General features: G+C 46.1%; 1 protein-coding gene across 4 annotated transcripts in view; it reads left to right on the top strand.

Moving 5' to 3' along the window:
- Window positions 1–25,052, top strand: part of SLC35A5 (solute carrier family 35 member A5) — a 37,480-nt gene that overhangs the window by 5,862 nt on the left and 6,566 nt on the right. For all 4 annotated transcript variants that reach the window (XM_083172679.1, XM_083172678.1, XM_083172676.1 and 1 more), the window contains exons 4-6: window positions 10,835–10,933; window positions 12,375–12,508; window positions 22,135–22,202. In XM_083172679.1, the coding sequence (XP_083028805.1) occupies window positions 10,835–10,933; window positions 12,375–12,508; window positions 22,135–22,202 (301 nt within the window). The remainder of the gene's footprint in view (window positions 1–10,834; window positions 10,934–12,374; window positions 12,509–22,134; window positions 22,203–25,052) is intronic.

The raw sequence follows: 25,052 nt of genomic DNA, 5'->3' as shown, positions 1-25,052 counted from the left end.
TAAATTACAAAACAGCGGGACTAATTGAATATGAATTGTAGCTTTGCGAGTAATACCAAAACTACAACTTCGTTGCTAGCATGCTGGGGGCCCCCTACGTGGCTGGTCCCGCCCAGAGATGCAATTGCATGTTGACGGTAGCCCGCTGGCTGTGCAGCCAAGCTGGCCACTATGTTTTGGGTTGCAGCGGCCCCAAGAGCTTTTACAGTGTAGTAGGTGGTGGTCATTTTATGATATGAGGTTGCTTTTCATCAGCAGGAGCTGGAAGAATAGATGGTGCAAAATATAGGCTGCAGGAAGTAAGATGCCAGAGCCATTGTAACTGCGTACAGGATCACATTCCCATGCTTTAACAAGCTCCAAAAATGCTCCCGTCATGCCTGTATTTGGGAGTGGCCAGTTCCACGTTACCTCCCATAAATGGTCTCTTTCTGTAAATAACATTGTACAAAAATACTCTCATTGCATCACATGGACTTAAGCTGCCACTCAAGACTTTCCTCCGAGTAATGGCATGCCCAAATGCATGTGATGTGCACCTAATCAGGTGCGATTGCAGGAAATATTCATGGCAGCCAGTGAGATCTACGATTGACATGCGAAGTGCACTGGAGCGCGCCTGTCATTCCAATTGCAGGAAAAGGACATGTGATGTGCCAGTTTTCATACAGTTCATGCGTCTCAATCACACGAAAACAGGCCATATTGCACTAGTTGATGGGGGCCTTAAAATACACACACATTAGCAAGTAATTGATCCATTGTGTACTGAATCAGGCTATTTGATCCCAGCTTTAAAAGGCATTTAAATGTCTGTATCTCTTTGCAGTTGTGTAAACTAATTCCTGATGTATTAGGCCTAAATTAGAATAGCTTTTACCCTCCACAGTCTAACCACTAATACAGGGGTTGCTAAACCTGTCCTCATGATCTACCAACAGTTTATGTTTTCCAGGCAACTTGTGGATGTAAAGTAGGAATGAATGCTGCATGTTTGAAAATGTGACTACAGTTGTGCACCAGTTAGTTTGGAAAATGTGGACAAATACATATTTGCATATACAGATGGGGCTTGTGTCATCTTTGCAGGGCTGGCGTTTCTAACTCTGGTCCTCGCTGTTGCCCTCGCCACCCCTAGCGCCCTCCTTACCCTGCCCGTCTCCCAGAAAGCGGAGACGGGCAGGGACACGCAGCGTCCCCGCCGAGAGACTGGGACGCGCACGTGTGGGAGACGCGCGCGCGCGTCCCAGTTCAGTGTAGCCCCTGTCCACCGACGTTCGCCAGCGGGGAGGGTCTGGCGAGCCCAAACCAAGGATGGCTGGGGCTACATCTGTACCAGGCATGTCCAAACTAAGGCCCTCCAGCTGTTGTGAAACTACAAGTCCCAGCATGCCTTGCCACAGTTTTTCTATTAGGGAATGCTAAAACTGTGGCAAGGCATGCTGGGATGTGTAGTTTCACAACTGCTGGAGGGCCACAGTTTCGACATGCCTGGCATATACTGTACTTCATTCAGGGTTTTTGGCCAGGAGCCAATATGTCTGTTTGGTTCTAAAGTCAATCCATGTGGTGGTCAAGCCCTGGTTGCTTGACTATCTTTAAAATGTTTTATTTTTTTGTGTGTGACAAAAATAACCCCTGTAAGTCAGTAGACCGAAACCACCATCATTTTATTTTTCTTTACCTCTATATGAAGATGGCGGGCATTCATGTATCATGGCATATGACATTTTTTTACTTTTTCTCACATAACTATTTCTTTATCTCCATTCCTTATAACTCAAATTTAAGCCCCAAATTTTTTTTTTTTTTTAAGTCTGTTTATTGGATTGTATTTCAGTTGGAAGAATACAATTTCAGTGCTGTTTTAGTTTTCTGACCTGCCAATATTTTCATTAGAACACTTTTTAAAATTGCTTATTTTTCCATATTTCACCAAAACTGACCTCTGGTATCTGAAGGCTAAACCTTGGGAAACCCAAATATTACACGTAATTTCTTCTTTCTACTTCATGGCAGCCACACAATGGGTTCATCCTTCTCTCCCTTGTATATTAGACAGGTGTTTTTCCTAGGCCTTCCGGGCCGTGGCGTTCCCCCTCCTGTGTGGCTGGATGCCGGTGAGTGTCCAGCCGGGGCATCCGTGCGGCAGCATGGTGCTCGGGGGGGGGGGGGGGGTAGTATGTGTCTATCATGACACATGTAAATCCGGGATCCGGGTGCGGGAAGGTGGGCGGGCGTCTACTTTGACGTGCCACTTACTCCTTTCGGCGCAAGAGGGGGGTGCACTGTGCATTCCACAGCAGCGTGCATTCCAGAGGGTGTAAGTGCCCTATATAATGCACCTGGCCGGTGTTAGAGGCGCTGGCAGTGCTGTCTATGCGGGTGTGTATTTGACAGCAGTTATTCAATTCCTATTGCTGGTGGTCATGGAAGATGCCTCTCAAAAACCAACTATATCGCTGCCCAGGTAAGTCCTCAGTTGAGGACTTCTTTTAGTTCAAATTTCAGTAGTTTAGTTAGTATTTCTCTTGTTTATTGCAGTGTGCCTTCTGCTACTAAGAAGAAAAATAAGAAAAAATCAGCTAAAGCATGTCTGGCTTGTGACAAATCCTTTGTGGTAAAATAATCCCTTTGTCAAGATTGTGTTAAAGATTCCACTGCTACTGCTGACACTTCATCAAAACTGAGTGAACTTATGGCATGGATGAAAAGGAACTTTGTCACAAAAGAAGAATTTGAGACTAGAGATCTAGGTCACAGATAGGTTTGGAGTATGATGTAGAGTTTGACTCTAAAGATGCAGGCTCTGAGGAAGGCTCATATGCTTCTAGTATGGAATCAGGTGGACTGGTTGAGGTGGAGCATCTCTTTAATTTAGAGCTTGTTGAAATTGTTCTAAAAGATCTATATAAGACCTTCTATTACAAACAACCGGTGAAATCTGAATATGATGCCCTATTTGAAGATAGGTCTAAGAAGGGGAGATGTTTCCTGGTCCATAAAGTGGTTAAGGAGATTTTGAGGAGTAGGCCAATACAGACAAGCGCATTGGTTCCTTTAAACGGGTGGATCGCATGTGCCCGAATGATGACCACAGGAGTTCCTGAAGTGGTGTAATATTCCCAAGATTGACGCAGCAGTGTCAGAAGTCACCTCTAGGACTACCATTCCTTTGGAGGATGGCACTTCACTGAAAGAAGCCATGGGCAAGCGGATGGAGAGTCCATTGAAGAGATTACACATCTCCAGTTCGGTTTCCATGAAGTCAGGAGTTGCTATTGCTTCCTCAGCTAGATCACTCAGAATTTAGTGCGCTTCTCTACAGGAAGATCTACAAGAGAAAGTGGCCAGAGAACAGATAAGTAAAAATGTGGGTACTTGTGTAATATCTGGGCGCCCGATTTTTTGATTGCATGCCTTAACTTAAGGCATGCAATCGGATGCGATGGGACCCGATTTTTTCATCGGGTCGGAAAAATCGGTCGCATCGCATGCGACCAAATCCCATGCGATCGACCCGATTTTTACATTGAGTCCAATGTTAAATGCCCCCCAGACCCCATTTTGAATTGTATACCCACACTTTTCATACCCCCACTATCCACGTTGGTGTGGAGTTGATTTTATATAGTGTGACGAGCCCGAAGCTTGGCGAGCGCAGCGAGCCCCGAGAGGGGACGCAACATACGAGCCCGAAGCGTGGCGAGCAGACGCGGATTACTTAATATGTATTCCGCGTCCCCTCGCGGGGCTCGCTGCGCTCCCCACGCTCGTATTCCGCGGGGCTCGCTGCGCTCGCCACACTATATAAAATCAACTCCATTCCAACGTGGATAGTGGGGGTATGAAAAGGGTGGGTATACAATTAAAAATGGGGTCTGGGGGACATTTAACATTGGACCCAATGTAAAATCGGGTCTCAAGGACCATTTAACATTGGATCCAATGTAAAAATCGGGTCCATCGCATCGCATGCGATTTGGTCGCATTCGATGCGACCGATTTTTCCGACCCAATGAAAAAATCGGGCGCCCAGATATTACACAAGTACCAAAATTTGGCACAGATACAGTTGGCAGTAGATTATATCTGCGAAGCCTCACTAAATCTTTAACTTCAGCAAGCTCGCCACTCTCCCATTTGAAGGTGACTTTCTTTTTGGGAGTAAACTAGACAAGATGATACAGAGAATGTCTGGGGGCAAATCTGCAAGACTGCCACAAGATAAGAGGAAGATCGGCGAATTATTTCCTGAGGCAGAGCTTTAGACAATCCAGATCATATAGGCCTGGCAGGCCATTTCGGGAGAGCTACATGACTGGGACATCCAGAGTGTTTTTTCGCCAATCTGTTAACCGAGGCACCCAAAAACAGTGACAATCTATATCCTGTGGAAAAGGTCCCAGTAGCTGGAAGGCTGCTGAAGTTTGCCCAAAAGTGGAAGCAGACTGTTCGGGACAGATGGGTGTTGGAGATGGTCTCCACGGGGTATCGGTTGGAATTCCTTTCAAAACCCAGACTAGTTTCAAGGCTCCCCAGTCCAGGGGCAGAGAGGGAAGCTTTAAAGTTAAGCATAAAGGACTTCTTAAACTCAGGAGCAGTCAAAGTGGTTCCAGAAGCAGAGAGAGGTCTAGGCTTCTACTCACGTCTATTTGTAATTAGGAAGAGTTCTGGAGGTATCAGAACATCCTAGATTTAAGGTATTTGAACAACAGAATTTGGAAGCGAAGTTTCCCATGGAAACAGCCAAGTCTATTCTAATGGGCCTAAGAAGGAACGATTATCTAATTTCCATAGACCTGAGAGATTCTTATTTCCATGTCCCTATTGGAGTGCAAGACAGAAAATACTTATGGTTTTGCATGGGAAGAAGCCATTTTCAATTCACCTGCCTTCCATTTGGACTCACGTTTTCACCAAGAGTGTTTACGAAGGTTCTGGTAGTATTAATCGAGTGCTTAAGGAAGCAAGGGATTGCGATATGGGCCTATCTGGACAATCTGCTAATCTCCGCAAGATCAGAAAGCAAAGCTATCACTGCAACAGAGATTTGTTATTCAGTTTCTCCAGGACCATGGCTGGTTGGTCAATTGGAAAAAGAGCCATCTGGTCCCCACTCAAAGAATCCAGTTTCTAGGTATAGTCATGGACACAGTGAAATTTCAGATTTCCCTAACAGAACAGAGGTGCGAGAAGATTCAACAACTGGTCTGCAAGGTGCACGAGATGGAAAAGCGCCGCTCAGACTGGCAGTGTTTACTAGGAATGATGGCAACTACAGTAGAGGTCATTCCTTGGGCCAGGTGGAATATGAGGGCATTGCAATGGCATCTCATCAAGTTCTGCTGGAACGTCAAATCAGACTGTGATAGTCCATACAAAAATTCCCTGTACTGGTGGAGAAGCAGTCATTTGGCGGCCAGAACACTGTCCTTGTCAATGCCAGAGTATATGGTGGTTAGGACAGATGCAAGCGCCACAGGTTGGGGGGCACATTGCCTGGGCAAGTCAGCTCAAGGTGTCTGGTCCCCTCAGGAAGCATCGTTGTCCTCAAATCAGACAGCTAAAGGTGGTTCATATGGCAATACAAGTCTTCGGCACAGACGTTTTATGATCTCACCTTTGGGTGTTTTCGGACAATGCAACCACAGTCTCGTAGATCAAAAGACAAGGAGGGACAGGAAGTCGGCTTCTGTTGGAGGAAGTACGGAGCATTATGCTGTGGGCAGAAGAGCATCTATTGTCAATCTTTGGCCTCCATGTACCAGGGGAAGATAATCAGCTGGCAGACTTTCTAAGTCAAAATTGCATCCTACCCGGAGAATGGGCACTAGAAGACTCAATTTTTAAACTAGTGGTCCACGGGTTTGGCCAACCACAGATAGATCTCATGGCGACAGCAGCCAACAGGAAAACTCCTTAGTTCTTCTCCAGGTTTCCAGCTTGAGGTTCGTTGGGAGTGGATGCCCTGTCTCACAGCTGGCAGTTCGTCCTGGCATATGTTTTTCCACCATTTTCCCTCATTCACAGAGTGTAATGGAAGATAAGATCGGAACAAGCACAAGTGATAGTCATCCTGCCATATTGGCCCAGAAGGGCTTGGTTTCACATGATGGAGAGCATGGTGGTGGCAGAGCCATGGTTCCTTCCAGTGTCCCCGAACCTGTTGAGACAGGGACCAGTATTATGTGTCAAGACCCTCAAAAATTGCAATTAGTTGTAGTAGTTTGTTTATTTATAGCGGCTTGGAAGTTGAAAGGAAGCAGTTAAGTGATAAAGGTCTTTCACCAGTTGACATTCTTCTGCAGGCAAGGAAAAAGGTATCTTCAGATATCTATCATAGGATCTGGAAGATCTTCGTAGTTTGGTCTGAGGGAAAGTTTGAATTTCCAAAAGCCAGCATCTCACATGTCCTTCAGTTCCTTTGTGAAGGTTTCAACAAAGGTCTGGCAGTGGCTACATTGAAGGTTCACATTTCCACGTTGAGTGCCTTATTGGATGAGAGACTGGCCGAGCACAGTTTGATAAAAAGATTTTGTCAAGCAATTAAAAGAATCCGACCAAGGGTTATGTCACTGATCCCCCAATGGGATCTCAATTTAGTGTTGAATGGGCTCATGTCTGCTCCCTTTGAACCCTTGGACAGGGCCAAGCTAAAGTTCCTGACTTGGAAAATTATTTTTCTCGTGGCCATCCCGTCAGCAAGAAGGGTGGGTGAGCTTCATGCATTTATTAATGCAAGAACCTTATTTGAAGTTGTTTCTGGAAGAAGTGGTTCTCAGGACTCGTCCGTTGTTTTTGCATAAAGTAGTTTCAACGTTTCACATCAATCAAGAGATTGTTTTACCTTGTTTTTTTCCCAGTCCAGCCAATAGGAGAGAAGATCTCCATACATTAGATCTAGAGAGAGCTGTCAAAATTTATTTGGACAGAACTTCCAGTTTTTTAGGGTACAAGGTTTCTGTAAATGTTGTACCCGGAAATTCCCTGTCTTGTAATTGCTATTTAAAAATCTTCATTTTAAGGACAGACAGCGATGCTAATGAAGAAGCATATTCTCCTCCTGAAGAGAGTATTGTAAAACTGGATTCCGCATCTTCTGCTTCAGGTGTATCACCTGCATCTAAAGCTGGCCATACACTACTGATTCCCCCGTGAGCCGTCCGGAACAATGTGGGTGGTTCCTTCTAGCCTGCAAAATGGATATTTATGTTAAACATCCATTTGCAACCAGTGCAGGCGAACCCACGGTGCGAGGGGGGGCAGGCAGCCTGGCATTCGCTGGGCGTGGTCTGGTGGACTCACAAGGCTGTGAATTTGCAGCCTTGTGTATTATCCAGAATAAAACCCCAATGACCAATACAATAAAAGATATTGCTCAGAAATGCTAAAATTAGCACTATCGCTCAAGTAATCACCCAGTGTGTATGGTGCTTTAAATCTAATTGCACTACTATTTTGTTATATGAAAGCTATTGTTTAACATTTGTGAAAACCAGTGAATTCTTGCTATTGCTACTGTAGGTTTAAACAGCAGATGTCACTAAAATACAGCTTCAACTGCTACTACTGTAAACATAACATTTACTTTTCATAGCAGAAAATGTGTACACGTTGCATAGCTCTTTTTAAAAAAAAAAAAAAAAATTGTTATATTTTAATTATTGTAGCATTTTCCCAGGTGTATTAGATACAAAACTAACAACTATGGTTGGAAAAACCAAACCAATCCAATCGGGCGCAATGAGTGACCTCACCTTTTATAGAAAAAAGGGGAGGAGAAACACGGATGGTATTTAAAGAGGGGAATTGCACACAACTTATTAGATTCTTAAATGGTATTGATACCAATATCAATGAATATAGAAGCGTAGTTGGCTGCTCCCAATTACAAATTGGATGGTTTGTAGGGGGACAAGTATAATAGAATCAGATATATGTGATCAATCACATATATCTAGAGAGCGCCACACCAATGGATGTAATCAATATAGATTTATTACTTTTAAAATTATTATAAATCTCTCAATAAAATGTACAATTTAATAAGTACTCACAAAAAAATATAAAAACACAATGGAATAACAATAGATTTGCATACACTCCTGATAAAGTCAATTTAAGGACTGTGTTTAAACAGTAGTATGTCCTTTGATTATCCCTTGATAGGGACTTAGAGCTTTTTAGACAATGATAGTTTCATTAAGGGTGATAGAACAGACCTCAATTTCTTTTTCTATAGCCGATGGAATGAATTGATGGCAATCTCTATTCTGTGTGATTAACAGACAGCTCAAGCTCCCCTGTCAGCGGTCGCCGCCTGTTGACGATCCGCTGATGTGATGTTTGTACAGGGGGCGAGCCGTCCGTCTCCAGCAAGCTGTACAGATTAGCTGTATGCCGGGAATCACAATTAGTGACACGGTGCGGGACTCACCCAGGTTGGTGGAATTACCAGTCGGACGCCGGCTGTTGGTATATGCTGGAAACACTGGGGATGTGCATATACAGGTGATTGATCAGGTGCGTGGAGACCTTAAATTAAACAAACCTTTAAATGTCGAGAAGTATAGAAAGATAAGCTTCCAATGTGTTTGAGTCAAACACATTGGAAGCTTATCTTTCTATACTTCTCGACATTTAAAGGTTTGTTTAATTTAAGGTCTCCACGCACCTGATCAATCACCTGTATATGCACATCCCCAGTGTTTCCAGCATATACCAACAGCCGGCGTCCGACTGGTAATTCCACCAACCTGGGTGAGTCCCGCACCGTGTTACTAATTGTGATTCCCGGCATACAGCTAATCTGTACAGCTTGCTGGAGACGGACGGCTCGCCCCCTGTACAAACATCACATCAGCGGATAGTCAACAGGCGGCGACCGCTGACAGGGGAGCTTGAGCTGTCTGTTAATCACACAGAATAGAGATTGCCATCAATTCATTCCATCGGCTATAGAAAAAGAGGTACTCTTTACCTAGAACGGCGCCGCCGATCAAAATCGTGGTCATCGCGGGTAAAAATCGCGGTGATCGCGGTAATCGCGGGCATCGCGGGTAAAATTGGATGGTCGCGATGCCCGCGATTACCGCGATCACCGCGATTTTCCCATAGGAAACAATGTTAAAAAGCCTGATTGACCGCGATTTGACACTTAAATGCCTCAATGGACCCGATTTTGGCATATAAATCAATGTAAAATGGGCCACACAGCCCAAATAGGGCCAATGAACCGTTAAATGTCCCCCCAAATTTTTAACGCCACCCCACGATCCACGCCAACCCGAAGCGTGGCGAGCGCAGCGAGCCCGCGAGGGGCGGCGGTACGCGTCCTCCGACCTTTTCATGCCCTACTATCCACGTCGGCGTGGTGTGAGAATATAATAGTGTGGCGAGCGCAGCGAGCCACCGAGCCCGAAGCGTGGCGAGCGCAGCGAGCCCCGCGAGGGGACGCGGATACCTTCACAGGTAGACGCGTTCCCTCGCGGGCTTCACAGGTGTCCGGGTCGCCACGGACACCTGTGAAGCCCGCGAGGGGACGCGTCTACCTGTGAAGGTATCCGCGTCCCCTCGCGGGGCTCGCTGCGCTCGCCACGCTTCGGGCTCGGTGGCTCGCTGCGCTCGCCACACTATTATATTCTCACACCACGCCGACGTGGATAGTAGGGCATGAAAAGGTCGGAGGACGCGTACCGCCGCCCCTCGCGGGCTCGCTGCGCTCGCCACGCTTCGGGTTGGCGTGGATCGTGGGGTGGCGTTAAAAATTTGGGGGGACATTTAAGGGTTAATGGGCTCTGTGGCCCATTTAACATTGATTCCTATGGCCAAATCGGGTTGATTGAGCCATTTAACACTAAAATCGGGTCCATCGCGACTTTTAACATTGTTCCCTATGGGAAATCGTGAGCATCGCGTCGCGGGCATCGCGGGTGCGTTTATGTGCGGCCGCGACGCGACCGACACGATTTTTATGTTTTACATTGATTTCAATGGCAAATCGCGGGCATCGCGTCGGTCGCGTCGCGGCCATACATTAATGTACCCGCGATGCCCGCGACGGGCGCCGCACTAAGTAAAGAGTACCGAAAAAGAAATTGAGGTCTGTTCTATCACCCTTAATGAAACTATCATTGTCTAAAAAGCTCTAAGTCCCTATCAAGGGATAATCAAAGGACATACTACTGTTTAAACACAGTCCTTAAATTGACTTTATCAGGAGTGTATGCAAATCTATTGTTATTCCATTGTGTTTTTATATTTTTTTGTGAGTACTTATTAAATTGTACATTTTATTGAGAGATTTATAATAATTTTAAAAGTAATAAATCTATATTGATTACATCCATTGGTGTGGCGCTCTCTAGATATATGTGATTGATCACATATATCTGATTCTATTGTATTAGATACAGTAGATTACCATGCAAGTCATGTTATTAATATGATAGAAAATGCATCTCAGACCGCAGTGTTACACGTGGGATAATACATTCCTCCACTGACCTGTGTTTTATTCTGAAACCTGCATCCTTTCTCTACTAATGATACATCAAGAGAAAGGCCATGGAGCTGCCATTGAATGTTTCTATAGCAGCCAATCCACTTTGATGTATGCATTGCTAGGTACAGTGTTTTTCGTTGTTGTGGCATGTGCCGCAATGCGCTGATATCCTGGGTGTATATATGAAAGGCCTTTTGTATAATGGAGCGATTTTGGCATTCAGATAGCTTTTCAATAGAAATTTAAAGCTAGGCTGCAGGTTGTGAGCACTTGATGCCAAAAAGTACATAAAGACATTAAAGTATTGTGCTTTTTTTTTCTTTGCAGATAATACATATGACTACGTGCCAGCCACGGTAAATGTGTGCGCAGAGGCTGTCAAGCTCCTCTTCTGCATGATAATGGCTTTTAGAGTGATTCTGAAAGGTACTGTGAGCTGTATCCTAGTTGACAGGATCCAACTAAAGTGTAATGTAATCAGTTCTGTGACAGTATATATTTTCTATTTATATGTACTTTTGACATATTTAAAAAAGAAAATCACGGCTTCATATATCATTACATCTCTTGCCCCCTCTCTGTCCACTTTGTCTCTTTCCTAGGCTTAGTACATAAACCCATTATGGGTATATATTTCACAGCTTACAGAGAAGTAATGTGGAAAGCACTAAAATACCAAGCAATCCATTCCTAACTTTCCTTTTTACAGTGTGTGCTTGAAAACTGTTGACAGCTGTTTGGTACTTTATCTCTCACCAAATTGTGGTACTAAGCATTAGAGAGAGATAAAGTAGATGATGGTAAAGTACCAACCAATCAGCTCATAGATTTAATTTTTCATAAACCTCCTGTAACATGGCACTTAGGAGCTGATTGACTGGTACTTTATCTTTGTCCACTTTATCTCTCCAAAGGTGCCCATACACTTTTCCGATTTGGACCAATTTCACCCGATTCGGCTTGGTCCAAATCAGATGTGTTTGACATCCCATCCAACCCAATGCGTGGTCCTGTGCATATCGTGTTGGACCCTACAGATTGAACCTGCTGCAGGTTCAGTCTATCGGATTGGACTCATCAGTGGCACAAAGCTGGTGCTTTTTAGTACCCACAATGTGTTGGTTCCGATCAGTAGGTGTGGGCCAGCGTTGAAGTACAGCAGGGGCGGGCAGTGGTGGGTTCCGGGGGATGTGGGTGACTGTGCATTGTCATGGCAGGGTGAGCAGACCTGCAGCCAGCAGCGGCAGAATTTTTTAATACATTTCATAAGACAGGCCGGCCGTTGATTGGCTAAAGGTGCCCATACACGTACCGATCCCGGCGGTGCGATCTGTGCTTTGAGGTGCGCACTCCCGCGGCACCTCATCACACAGTACAAAAAGTATGTGCTGCACATACTTTTTGTACTTGCTTTTCATCGCATTGCATGTACAATGCATGCACAAGACATGCAATGCGATGCTATTTTAGCCCAGAACGCACGCCCGAATTGGTGCGTGTATGGGCACCTTAAGAGTAATCAAATAAAAAATTTTATATTAAAAAAAATATTATATTTCCTATATAAGGTAAACATTTCAGGTCATTATGATAAATAAAAAAGTTTTATTTGAATTTGTTACACCTTTTTTTAACAAATTCCCTTGGCAATCAAAGGGTTAATGTAAGAAAGACAGCATCTGTTTAAAAATACCATGCCCACTCACACAAAAATGAACGTTTTCTGAAGAGCTATGTGATGTGTCTCATACTATGTAATGAGGGTCCAACGAGTTTGGCATCTGTATTCTCTCCCTTCTTTCCTCTGTACTGCGGTGTCATGTGGTTTTGTGTATAATGAAATTTGTTTCAAATGGTTGTTTTTCAGAAAAGCGGTCAATTAGGTGCTGTATATGCTTTACGTTAAAGGAATTCTGTCACTACATGAAATGGGCTGTACCAGCGTTTCTCTACTTTTTGGATAATCTGATAATTTTCTATGTCTTGACCTATCTACAGCCAGTAAGTGATTTTGATTTCTGCTATTTAAAAATGTATAGTTTTGTAATGAAATATATGCCTGTATAATGAATGTATGTAATCTATCTGGATAAAAAAAAAAGAGGCTGAAAGTTATCTCAGAAAATTAATTTTTGTCCAAAGTGCTAGGGCAAGCAGTGGTGTGTAATATATCCGCAGCCAATCATGAGGGAGGATTGCCAACCTCCAGAAAACACACTAAAAGACACTCAATTCATGTGGCGCACCATAATATGCGGAGCAATGTTTAAAAAAAACACAATTTATTCAACACACATCATTTATAAATACAATAATTGAAATATAAAAATACTTATAACCTCCCCGGGGGTATTTCAAATAAAAAATGAATAATTAGTAATAATTTTAACAAGCATTCTACCACAAATATCAAGATAGTATTGTATCGTAAACTTTCCTTTTATTATTTAAGAGGCTGCTCCCAGCTGTAATGATGAAAAGTCCCCTAAATTATGTCCACAGCAATTAGCAAATTATAGGCGGTATTTTGTGCTGTGGGAATATACAGAAATCCGTATGTATCAGGATCAATACCTGGTTGTAGCCAAATATCAGGTGAATGCAGGTACAATAACTGCAAGTTCAGTCCCGGCGTTGTGTCTGTTTAGGGCAGCGGTCTGCAGCTCTCTTGCTCCAGAAAGCTTGCACGGCTGTAGCTGGTAGCTGCGAGCAGTGACGCCCTGTAGCTTGGGGCGTAAGCTTCCTCTGTGACCGGTTTCCTTAGGCTGATAAGCCGCTCTGCGAATGCCCGCTGATGCGTCTGGTTGCTGGGTCGGCTAATGCCGCTTGACCTATGGTAAATAGCCTCTGTCATCTGGCTTTCGGGTGCAATGATATAGTATTATAATGCGTTTTGCCGCGCACAGGGCGGCTTTTTCAAATGCAGGGATAGTGAGCAGTCCATCACACGAGAGTTATATATCTGTTCAGTGGGTTTTGATTCAGGTGTTTTAATTTCAGTGGTCCAATCTTGGTTTCTAAATTAAAGGTTAGCCATCCCACTAGATTGGTTTTCAACACATATGGTGCATAATTTGCACAAATTAGCCCTTAGGGCATGCATTGCTTAAACATGAAAGTAAATGCTAAAACATTCATATTATACAAACAAGCATTTTTACAAGTAATCAAAGCATATTAAAATATCTAGATGATGCAAAGGAGACAAACATTATACTTCTATCACTCATACAATAGCGACCATAGAGGACCAGGTTCGATGGATAGCTGCCTCCCCAAATATGTTGTTATTCAAACTGTCCCATGTACATATTTGTGAAGCTAGGCGCAACCTTGGTCCCCATCGCTGTACCGAGGACCTGTAAATAGTGACAGTGATCAAACAAAAAATTATTATGTGATAAAATAAACTCAATAGATGCCAATATAAAGTCACGCCTCTCCTCTGATATACTTAAATCCTCCCTTTGTGTGATGGACTGCTCACTATCCCTGCATTTGAAAAAGCCGCCTTGTCTGAGACGAAACACATTATAATAATGGATCATTGCACACCCCCCCTGTGTCAACCCTGCACCCAAAAGCCAGCTGATGGGGTCTGTGCCCCATCGGTCAAGCGGCATTAGCCTCCCGCTGCAACCAGATGCATCAGTGGTGATTCTCCAAGCAGCTTATCAACCTAAGGAAGCACGTCACAGAGGAAGCTTACGCCCCAAACTACCAGACCATCAGTGCTCGCAGCTACCAGCATTCATAGTGTTCATTCTAGCACTCGCCAACTTTGAAAACCCATGCAGTTCCTCTTCCCTGGCTGGGGTGTCGCTGTCTGCTGTAGTGCTTCTAGCACAGTGTGGTCTGTATATCAGCACTGATATGCAAACCAGACCTGTGCTAGAAACACCACAGCAGACCGCGACACCCCAGGCAGGGAACAGGAACTGCATGGTTTTTCAAAACCATGATTGCTTCTCCGCCGACGTTCGCCAACGCAGGGGATCTGGCAATTACCGGCGCTGTGTAAGCGGTGCTCACTAGGCTTGCCAGGGACGCCGGAGATAGAGCTACAGCTCGCGGGGACAGTATGGTGACTACGATGCCTGACAGGGACACTACGCTGACTACGCAGGGCTGCCGCTGGGACACTACGCTAATTACGCTAGGCTACCGTTGGGCTACGCTGACAGCGTAGCGTTAAGCGACGCAGTGAATCTACACAAGTACCGAATAAAATCCAGTATTGTGCCTATCATAGTATTTTAGCTGGGGGGCCACTTAATACTTAAGGGCCGCACTCCAGAAATAGGGGGTGTGGTCACTCAAATGGGGTTGTGTCTTTGAATGTATTGTAGCACACCATATACCCCTTTTACACATCATGCAACCAGGGCTGGTGTAAGGCTTCTCAGCACCTTAGGCAAAACTTCAACCTACTGCGCCCCCTCCCCTGTGGCCATTAATACCCACTTTCCAACCTCAAAAAGCATACTTGCATTCCGGAATGGCAGGGAGGCTCACAATAAACAGGTGGTCCTCCCAGCTCCCCGGGAAGGTGGGCAAGTCTCCTGCCTTCTCTGGAGGCCTTCCTTCTCTGGAGGCCTTCCTTTGCCATTCACAACAGAGTACAAGGAGGAGGGGGGCAGCAAAGTAAGGAAGTATGCCCCAAGGGAAAGTATTGAGGTGAGGTCTTTGAAGTTCCACCGCAACCACCTGCATTAACAAGGATCCTCATAGACATCCTTCACTTTTTGATAGGCAGACTCGATAGTGCCCCCCAGATCCCAGCGCCCTAGGCAGCTGCCTAATGGTAGTGCCAGCACTGCATGAAACACAATAGTAGGCCCCTATACTTGCCCCTTACATTAGTAATTCCACACACCAGCTCCCCCTTAGTAATTCTACACACCTGCCCCCATTAGTAATGCCACACATGCCCCTCACATTTCCACATACCAACTCCCCTTAGTTATTCCACACACCTGCCTGCATTAGTAATGCCACACACATGACCCTTTTTAGATATTCCAAACACCTGAGCACCAGCCTTGAAAAATGGTGCCGATTTGCAGTCACGGTGACTCGCCCATCCTCGGCGGCGGTGCTGCGGCTGTAGTGACATGCGGGGGCGGGCAGCTCGGTGCTGCTGTATGTGTGTCCGATGACGTCTGTGTGTGCGCATGGCGTAGTCATGCGGCCTTTCGCACATGCTTCGGGCTGCCCCTGGCACCTGCTGCGCACCTGCTGCGCACAGGCTGAGTGGTCGGCTTCACAGGACTACACCGCTCGTTCAGCCACCATCGATTGGATAAACATACAGCAGTGACGGGCCAGTCAGAAGCTGTTCGCGGGCCGCCTGTTGTCTACCCCTGGATTACAACCTCCCCAAGTGAAGTGGTGGTGTGGCTACAACCTGAAAGATTCAGACCACTTATGGAGGCTGTAATCTCTAACTCCTCGGTGACCTCTGTAAGACACTGATCTCAGGTTTGCTTGTGTTTTGTGTTTGGAGGAAAGTATCGGTTTCCTAGGTTATCACTGCAATAACCAGGGTTTTAGCAGCAGTGGAAAAGGGGTATATGTGTAAGGGAAACATGGACATTAGTCCACCCTCCCAGTTCTCCGTATTCAGAGGTATCATCCACTGTATGAGTGCAAAGCCCTGTACACAAGAGGTGACCCGGCATTTCTGCAGAGCGACATGCTTAAGCATGATTGCTGAGCGCACACTGCAGGTGTCCTGCAATGCTGTGTGCTGAGCGATCATGCTAAATGAGGCTTTGCACGGGGGCGTGGCTTGGCTGAGCATGTGAGAAGACGTGTTCTCACCGAGCTCCGCCAAATCCTTTAAAAAATCCTGCATTCTGAGCCCAGACAGAGACCTGACTGCCCCACAACTTTGCCTAGAACACCCCCTGGCATCAGCTACAGTGTGCCGGTGCTGAGTCTTACCGGGTGCCTGGCTGCGTGAGCTTTCTCCGGCGCCTCGCTCACCGCAAGTGACTCCGCCGCCATCTTGGTCCTGTGGGCGCCGGAGCTCGTGAGCCCTCCAGCACGCCTCGCGGGCGGCATAGGGCAGAAAACACCGCCGACACACCACCGCTGGCTTCCGACCTCCTCCCCGCGTCAGCACCAGAGACCCGGCGCCTGACTCCGACGCCCGCCTGAGACCTCGTCCCCCCGCCCGGCACACAGAGCTAGGAGGCGGCCGGCTGGACGTGGGGTCCTGACGCCCCCCGGACCGCCATCCATCGGGAGGCGAGGGTCCCCTTCTGAGGTCCCCTACAAGGGTGAGTCGGGCAGGAGCGCCCAACATATTCATTCGCACCAAGCGGGCGCCAGGGGAGGGGAGAAGGCGCCATCTTGAAGCCCTGTGGACGCCTGCACAGCGATACCCTAACCTGGGGGAGAGCAGGGATACTGCTGACACCCTCTAGGACTTGCCCTAGCCCACCTCATCCTCTCAAGAAGGGGGATAACATAAGGGGGACAGTAACCTCGCAGGAAAATCACTTCCCCTCACTGAAGCAAGCTGCCTCCTTCCCTTTGCCTCCCCCCCAGACCTCACTATAAGCAGCCTGTGGAAAGGGTAGAGCCCTTGCTACAAAGCATAACTCAGCATATTGCCCTCTGGCATTGATTCTGTGGGCTCCCCCCTGCTACTGCTGTACACACCACCTAAAAGTCTCATCCTGCTTCATACTTTAATATTGCCACCCTATACCTGCATCACATACTTCAACATAGTGCCTTTGACCTCTCTGCTATTGTATTAGGGACGCTGCTCCCCCTGGAGGCCCTGTCCGGAGGTGCTGGCCATACACTGCAGTGACTTTGAACTCTCTGATATTGCACTGTGGCCCCCCCTCCCCAACTACCCTCCTTTATTTTTATTTTTTTTCCTCTCTTTTGATCTATGCTGACCTCGTCATCTGCTACCCCCCCCCTAAACCTCAGTGCTACGGTCCTTGATGGGACGGGGGTGACTGTCTCTCCACCAATTAACAGACTACCCGCCCATAGCGGCCACATTAACATATAACTCTGTCAATAAGCCTCTTTTGATCCTCTAGTGCCATGGGGAAAACGGGAGGCCCCTCCGCAGCGACTAGACTGGAGAAGTATGCCCGGGGCTCCCAACCTCCCCCTATAGCGCAATCAACGAGCCGAGCTGAATCTCCAAAATCCCAAGGTGTGGATGAGGACCCTCCCCCCACTGAGGCGGCTGCCCAGTCTACTCAGCAGATCCTCCTGGCCATCTCGGCTACCGAGCAGAGAGTCATGGACAGAATCGGTCAAGTGCAATCCGACATTTCCCTCATTCGCCATGACATGCAGAAGGTCCGGGAGCGGGTGGGGGAGGCTGAGCATAGGATATCTGACCTGGAGGATACGACCAATCCCCTCAAAACAGCAGTGACAGATCTCACCACGCAAATGGCGGCCGTTAAGTCCAAGATATCAGATATGGAGGGGCGCCTTCGTCGTAACAATGTGCGCTTTGTTGGTCTACCTGAAAGGACGGAGGGCTCCTCCCCGGAGAAGTTCCTTGAGAGGTAAGTACTAGAGACATTCTCCCCTGATGACTTCAGCCGGCAATTCGCCGTTGAAAGGGCCCACCGACTACCCGCTGGAGCCCCACCGCCGGGTGCCCCCCCACGCACCTTCATAGCCAGATTTTTACACTACAAAGACAGAGACGCTGTCCTCAGGCTGGCTCGAGAGAGAGGTCCCCTCAAAATTGACAACCAGGTGGTGGCGGCGTTCCCCGACTTCGCAGCAGATGTCCAGAAAACACGGGCACAATTTCTACAAATTAAACGCAAGCTTCTCTTCTCGGCCCATGCTAGATATTCCCAGGCTGATGTAGGAGGTAGCTATATGTCATATCTCGCCCGAGACGAGAGGTCCGCCTGCTCCGTTCAAAAAATATGCGACACACAAGGCAGGGAACACTTCACAACACCTGAGATCGCACAGACCTTTCTAGCTTTCTATACCTCACTATACTCGTCCCGGGTGACATATACACCATATCAGTTAGAACAATTCCTCTCGGGAATTAACATACCGTCCTTATCCCAGCAGTCTGTAGCCCTGCTTGAATCGGATATCACCTCTAGTGAGATCGAAGCTGCCATATCCTCGTTCCCCAACAATAAAGCCCCTGGTAGTGATGGTATACCAATAGAGGTATATAAAAAACATAAGGAATATTTTATACCATATCTTCTCCAGCTCTATGTGGATCTAAAACAGGGAGGCGCCCTACCTCCGTCTATGGCAGAGGCGATTATTGTTGTTCTCCCCAAGCCGGGTAAGGACCCCTCCTTCCCAGACTCTTACCGCCCCATATCACTTCTCTCAACAGACGTGAAAATACTCGCCAAAATCCTGGCAACTAGACTCAACTCAGTGGTGACCACCATTATAGACGAGGACCAATCTGGCTTCATGCCGGGCCGTTCAACCACCCGGAACCTCAGGAGGCTGTACTGTCACCTGCAGGGGGGTGACTTGGATGGGTCGGGGGCAGTGGTGGTGTCCTTGGACGCTGCCAAGGCCTTCGACTCTGTGGAATGGGACTATTTATGGGGGGTCCTGCGCAGATTTGCCTTTGGTCCTAATTTCATACAATGGGTGCGCCTGTTATATTCATCCCCAGTAGCTCGCATCTCAGTTAACGGGTACATGACGGAAACATTCCCCCTTGGTAGAGGTACTAGGCAGGGCTGCCCGCTATCACCTGCCCTTTTTGCTCTTGCCATTGAACCCATGGCCATCATGCTTCGTGACTCCCCGGTTGTCAGGGGCATCCCTCTGGGAGGGCGGGAGGATGTTGTTGCACTATACGCTGATGACACCCTTCTCTTTCTGAGGGATGCTGGAACCTCCTTGGAGGCAGATAGTCCAGTCCTTTGGGGTCTTTTCGGGTCTCCTGGTCAACTGGGGGAAGTCTAGTATCCTCCCTCTCTCGGGCAAAATACCGGAGAGGCTGCCAGTCACCTCTCCACTCCAGTGGGTCCTCAGGTTTAAATACTTGGGGGTCTGGATCACCCCGAAAATCCCAGATTTTATAGACCTCAACATCAATGCGGTTACTAAAGACCTCAAAGCTAAAATACACCTATGGAAGAAACTCCCCCTTATAGTCATGGGCAGAATCAATCTCATCAAAATGTCTATCCTCCCTAAATACTTGTACTTACTCCAGCACTCCCCGATCTACATACCTAAGCATGTATTCACAACCATCAATACCCTCCTCTCCTCTTTTATATGGGCAAACAGACCACCTAGGATAGCGCTTAAAACCCTTACCAAAACGCGGGTGGATGGGGGCCTGGGACTGCCCGACTTTCGACTCTATTATTTCGCAGCACAATTGGCACATATCTCGGATTGGATTCTGGGAAGAGCTGGCCCCACCTTTGAGGGATCGTTTGCCGAGTGTGTGGGGTCCCACCTACCTCCTCTCCAATTCCTTCTTTCCTCTCCCTTCAAGCCTACCCTATCCCCTCTTTTTAGGCAGGCGGTGCTGGTTTGGCGTCAGTCCCACAGGGTGTGCGGGTGGGGAGGGGTGGATGGGGATACTCCCCTATGGTTTAACAAAACATACCCGGAGTTTGAACAACTCTCCTTAGACCAGTGGTTCCCAAACTGTGTGCCGTGGCTCCCTGGGGTGCCTCGGGACACATGCAGGGGTGCCGCGGCTTGGTGGTCCAGGACCAACTCGAATTATTAATGGTTATTTATTTAGAAGCAAAACCAGTGCTGGTGGCTGCCAATCATAGAATGTGTACAAACAGAAGCAAATCCTGCCCTTTACCACATAACTGCCGCTAAGAATCGCATATAAACCCTATCTAATTAATTTTATTTGGACCTAGGGGTGCCGTGAAAAAAATTCTGATTCTCTAGGGTGCCGTGAATCAAAAAAGATTGGGAACCTCTGCCTTAGACGGTTTCTGGCTGGGGGCGGGTCTCATGTCAGTAGCCCAGTTATACACCTCGGGTGCGGTCAATACGTTCCAGCTGATCTCAGAGGAACTGCAAATCCCCAATAGCTCCTTCTACCGTTATCTGCAACTTAGACACGCAGCCCAATCCCAGTTTAAAGACTCCCCTCCCCCCTCACTGCTGACTCCCCTTTAAAGACCCTCCTTCGGAGCCTAGCTACCACAAAACAAGTTTCTACCATCTATAAGAACATCGTTAGCCGGGTTGACACCGATAGTCTCACTCCCCTCAAGGATAAATGGGAATCGACCATAGGAGCGCTGGATGCGGAGCAATGGGCCGAGATTCTAGATTCAGTTAGATACGCCACTGCATGCCTGAAATACCAACAAGTGGCATACTATGTACTACATAGGGCTTATAAATCCCCAGTCTCCCTGATGCGAGCGGGGTTGAGATCTGATGACAACTGCCCCAGATGCACATCGCCTGGTGCTGACTTTTGGCACATGATGTGGTCCTGCCCACCGATTCACGTCTTTTGGGAAATGGTCTGGACCGATGTACTCATCACTGACCCCTCTCTTTCTCCCTTCGACCCCAAATATTGCATGTTCGCTCTGGGCCTACAAGAATCCCGATCCCCTCCGGCCTATAAATATGTGCTATGTCTTATGGCCATTGCTAAGGTACTTATAGCTAGGAAGTGGTTCGATGTAACGTATCCAAATGTACACCACTGGAGGGCGCTTGTCAACGAGGTAGTGAGTCACGAGAGGTTCACCTATAGATCACGGGGTTCGCTTGGTACATACGCTGCTAAATGGGGCGGCTGGAACGCCTCTAGACTGGCCTTGGCCACTGACCCACAATGAGGGCCATACGTCCATTAACTATACACCTCTGGGGCCCTGCGGACGCCCGTTCCCCTTTCCCCCCTGAATTGCGCTGCGGACCATCAATCTACAACACACCTTACTGAAATACCTGAAGGTCACCTCTGTGCCTGTATGCACATCTAAGTCTTTACGGTTTTTTTGGGGGCGGTAGGATGGTACGCCATCTTGAGAGTACCGGGTTAAGTTTATCTGTTATTTGTATGTTAAAGTTTAAAATATCATATCCGAACTCCTCATATACGTACTTGCTTTGCTTAGTAAACAACCTACCCAATGAGACCACGTTATTCGGATTGGACGTTTCTTAAAAAATGGACACAACATTTAATGTTTTTTTTTTTCTCCTATGTGTTTTATTGTCTATTAACACTCCTCGCATTGTATCCTCCCAGTGCTGTTTTACCAAACTTGTACAATGACATGTAAAGCTGTACATCCATTTTCATGTGCTTCAATAAAAATTTACACAATCAAAAAATGAGGCTTTGCACATTTTTAATAGGCAAAGCCACGTGATCTATGGAAAGCGTCCGATATCGACGCATGGGACCGCGAGTCGCCATCACTGCAGGGCATACACACTGAGTGACAAGTGCTCCATTTCTTGTCGGATCACCTAGAAAAGGGTCTGAAATCGCCATGTGTGTGGGTGTGCCTCTTAAGACCGAGTAGTCTCTATAAAAGGAGTACTTTGATAATAAATACTAAGCTTAGTAATACTGTATGTATATAATAAACTAAATCCTGTCTAACCCTTTGTTATTTTGTCCTCAGGCTATGGCTGTATTGTTATCCAATTTTGTTATCATCACAACTGCATTTTTCTTCAGGATCATATTGAAGTAAGTACTGAAGTGACTTTTTGCATTAGTAGAGTGACGCCTAGAAATGTAATGCATTCTTATAAAGCTGAGTTAGTAAAAGGCAATTCCTGTTCTCTGCATAATGATCTAGCTGGACATCAGTATCACAACACAATGGCTTGATACACTAACTTGTATAAAAATACACCACTAAGGTAACAAAATAATGGTAACGCTGAAACATATCTTAACCACAAAACGGGGTTTTGCCGGTCGCACTGGATGAGTAATGTTAATTTTTTAGTAGTATGACCCCCTTAGAAATGTATTCTGTGGTATAATTGCATTGTGGAGGTGTTCCTTCACCAGACAATAGGCAAGTCGTAAACAAAGACAGGGAAAGATTGTCTCTGTGGTGCACCAAAGAAAAAGTACAATAAGAATGAACTTTTATTCATATTTATTAAAAAAGCGACATATAAAACCAATAACATATAGGGGTGAAGACATGGGACAAGTGTCTTAAAAAGGGGATGCGGTCATTTGGTCGAATGCATTATGGTCGAATGTCATTACATCGAATCCATTAGGTGGAATTGCTAAAAGGTCGACATGATTCTAGGTCGACATGGGAAAAGGTCGAAATGATTCTAGGTCGAAAGGTCATTAGTTCGACAGGTCATTAGGTCGACAAGGTCATTAGTTTGACATTGTCTAGGTCGACATTCACAAAGTCGACATGGGGTTTTTCACTGTTTTTTGAGCCGACATGTGCTGACAGGCGGTATTTCATGCCCTACCATCCACTAGGGCGTGGTGGGAGAATAAAATAGTGTGCCGAGCGTAGCGAGGCACAGTGCCCGACGCATAGCGAGCGCAGCGAGCGTTGCGAGGGGATGCAGTGCACTTTAAACTGTGTCCATGTCAACTGTGTTGACATTCAGGTAAAAAAACAGTGAAAAACCCCATGTCGACTTTGTGAATGTCGACCTAGACAATGTCGAACTAATGACCTTGTCGACCTAATGACCTGTCGAACTAATGACCTTTCGACCTAGAATCATTTCGACCTTTTCCCATGTCGACCTAGAGTCATGTCGACCTTTTAGCAATTCGACCTAATGGATTCGATGTAATGACATTCGACCATAATGCATTCGACCAAACAATCCCAACCCCTTAAAAAGGATATAAATCCTAATGTAGTGGGACCCCTGTGTCACTAATATCCCAATTCACTGGGTTATGATGAGTCTATGTGACAATACAGTAGTGCGTCTGATCTCTTTAGCATATAGCTATATTTATCTGGTTAGGTAGATATTGCAAACATTGTGATGAGTTTGTGGGTTTTTATGTATGGCTGGCCACAATTTTATAAATATAATACACGTGGGGTGGATTGGTACTCCCTTAGTTCTGTCCTACAATGGGACTATATGTTCAAAATATTATATCTAAGCTACCCTGCTTAAGCTGTGTCAGAGGTACAACTGTGTGGACACTATTAACCATGTTCTGTGCATGGGTTATATGTCCATTCTCAGTAAATGTTTGCGCCAGATATTTGGGACAGATTCCACTATACCTATGTGGTAAACAAGGGTTTTAAATAAAGTTGGAATTGTTACAGCATTAAATTGACTTGCTGTCAATTTATAATATTCCCTTGCACTCTATATGTCATGAAATAAGGTAAAAAGCCCTCAGTGTTTATTCAGCAATGTGGGTGCTTCAACGTAAGAGATATGACTACCACCTTCTTATATAATGGAAGGTTATACCACAATCAATCAAAAATTAGAATTCTGCGTATCTGCCTGCACGAGTTTAATATGAAGCCGTGTCCGTTCAGTTTCAGTGGTGAACAACTGGAGACATACTCCCGGTAGGTCCGCGCTGCGGCACACCCCCAAGGCGGACACAAGTCCTGCTCTCTATGGGGTTGTCACACACGGCCTGCCAGTGAGTGTCCTTCGGTCACCAAGCGTTGGAAAGGGGCAGCGTGAGGTGCGTATGTATCAGCGCCTGCACGCTGACAGCTGCGGTATGGTGAGAGAGATATTTTAGTTATTGTGGGGTGAATGTATTAAGCCTGGAGAAGAGAGAAAATCAAATGTGATAATGTACCCGCCTATCAGCTCCTAACTGTCATGTTACAGGTTGAGTTTGAAGAATGACAGTTGGGATCTGTTTGCTACAGATTATTAGGTTGACAGTTAATAGGTCGACCATGGAATGGTCGACACAGGAAAAGGTCAACCTATTGGCTGTTGAACTAGACACGATCGACCGGATACCACTTAAATAGTAGCAAAATCTAATGTCTACAGATGGCATATGCTGGTGATACACCCACAATCCTGCCTAGAAGACTAGAACTTTGTCTGGTTTTTATGGCCAAAAATTCTTGTGGAAATCCCATTTTATCAAGCTCAAAGGGACACTTTTCAATATACAGGCATATTGATGGTTTTATGTGTGGAGGCAGAAAATATTTTTTCATCCTGACAAGAAGGAAAATGTTTGTGCACCATGTCAAAGAATTCTTTATGTAGATTTATAACCAAGTCCAGATTCATCCTTTTAGAATATTTACTAGTTTGCATGGAAAAGTACTGTGTGACGCTCAGGAGGACTAGCAGCAGAACGTGATCAAATTTGGGAACATTTATACTTTCCTTTTATTCTTATTTTCACTTCAAACTATGCTTTGTATAATAAAGAAAGTTTTGATAAAAACAAAATCCTGTGCACACACCAGTGTCTTAGTATACTGTCTGTGTCAGAGTGCTGCAGAAATGCCGTGTACACACGGGTACAATCTGCATGAGATTTTGACTACATAGTCAAAATCTTATCAGGATCTCATGGTTCTTTTACCCATAC

This window comes from Crinia signifera, chromosome 2 (genome assembly GCF_055691185.1).
Source record: "Crinia signifera chromosome 2, ASM5569118v1, whole genome shotgun sequence".
In the NCBI taxonomy this organism is placed as follows: Eukaryota; Metazoa; Chordata; class Amphibia; order Anura; family Myobatrachidae; genus Crinia; species Crinia signifera.
The sequence above is the reverse complement of the archived record's forward strand: the minus strand, read 5'-3'. Positions and strand labels throughout refer to the sequence as shown.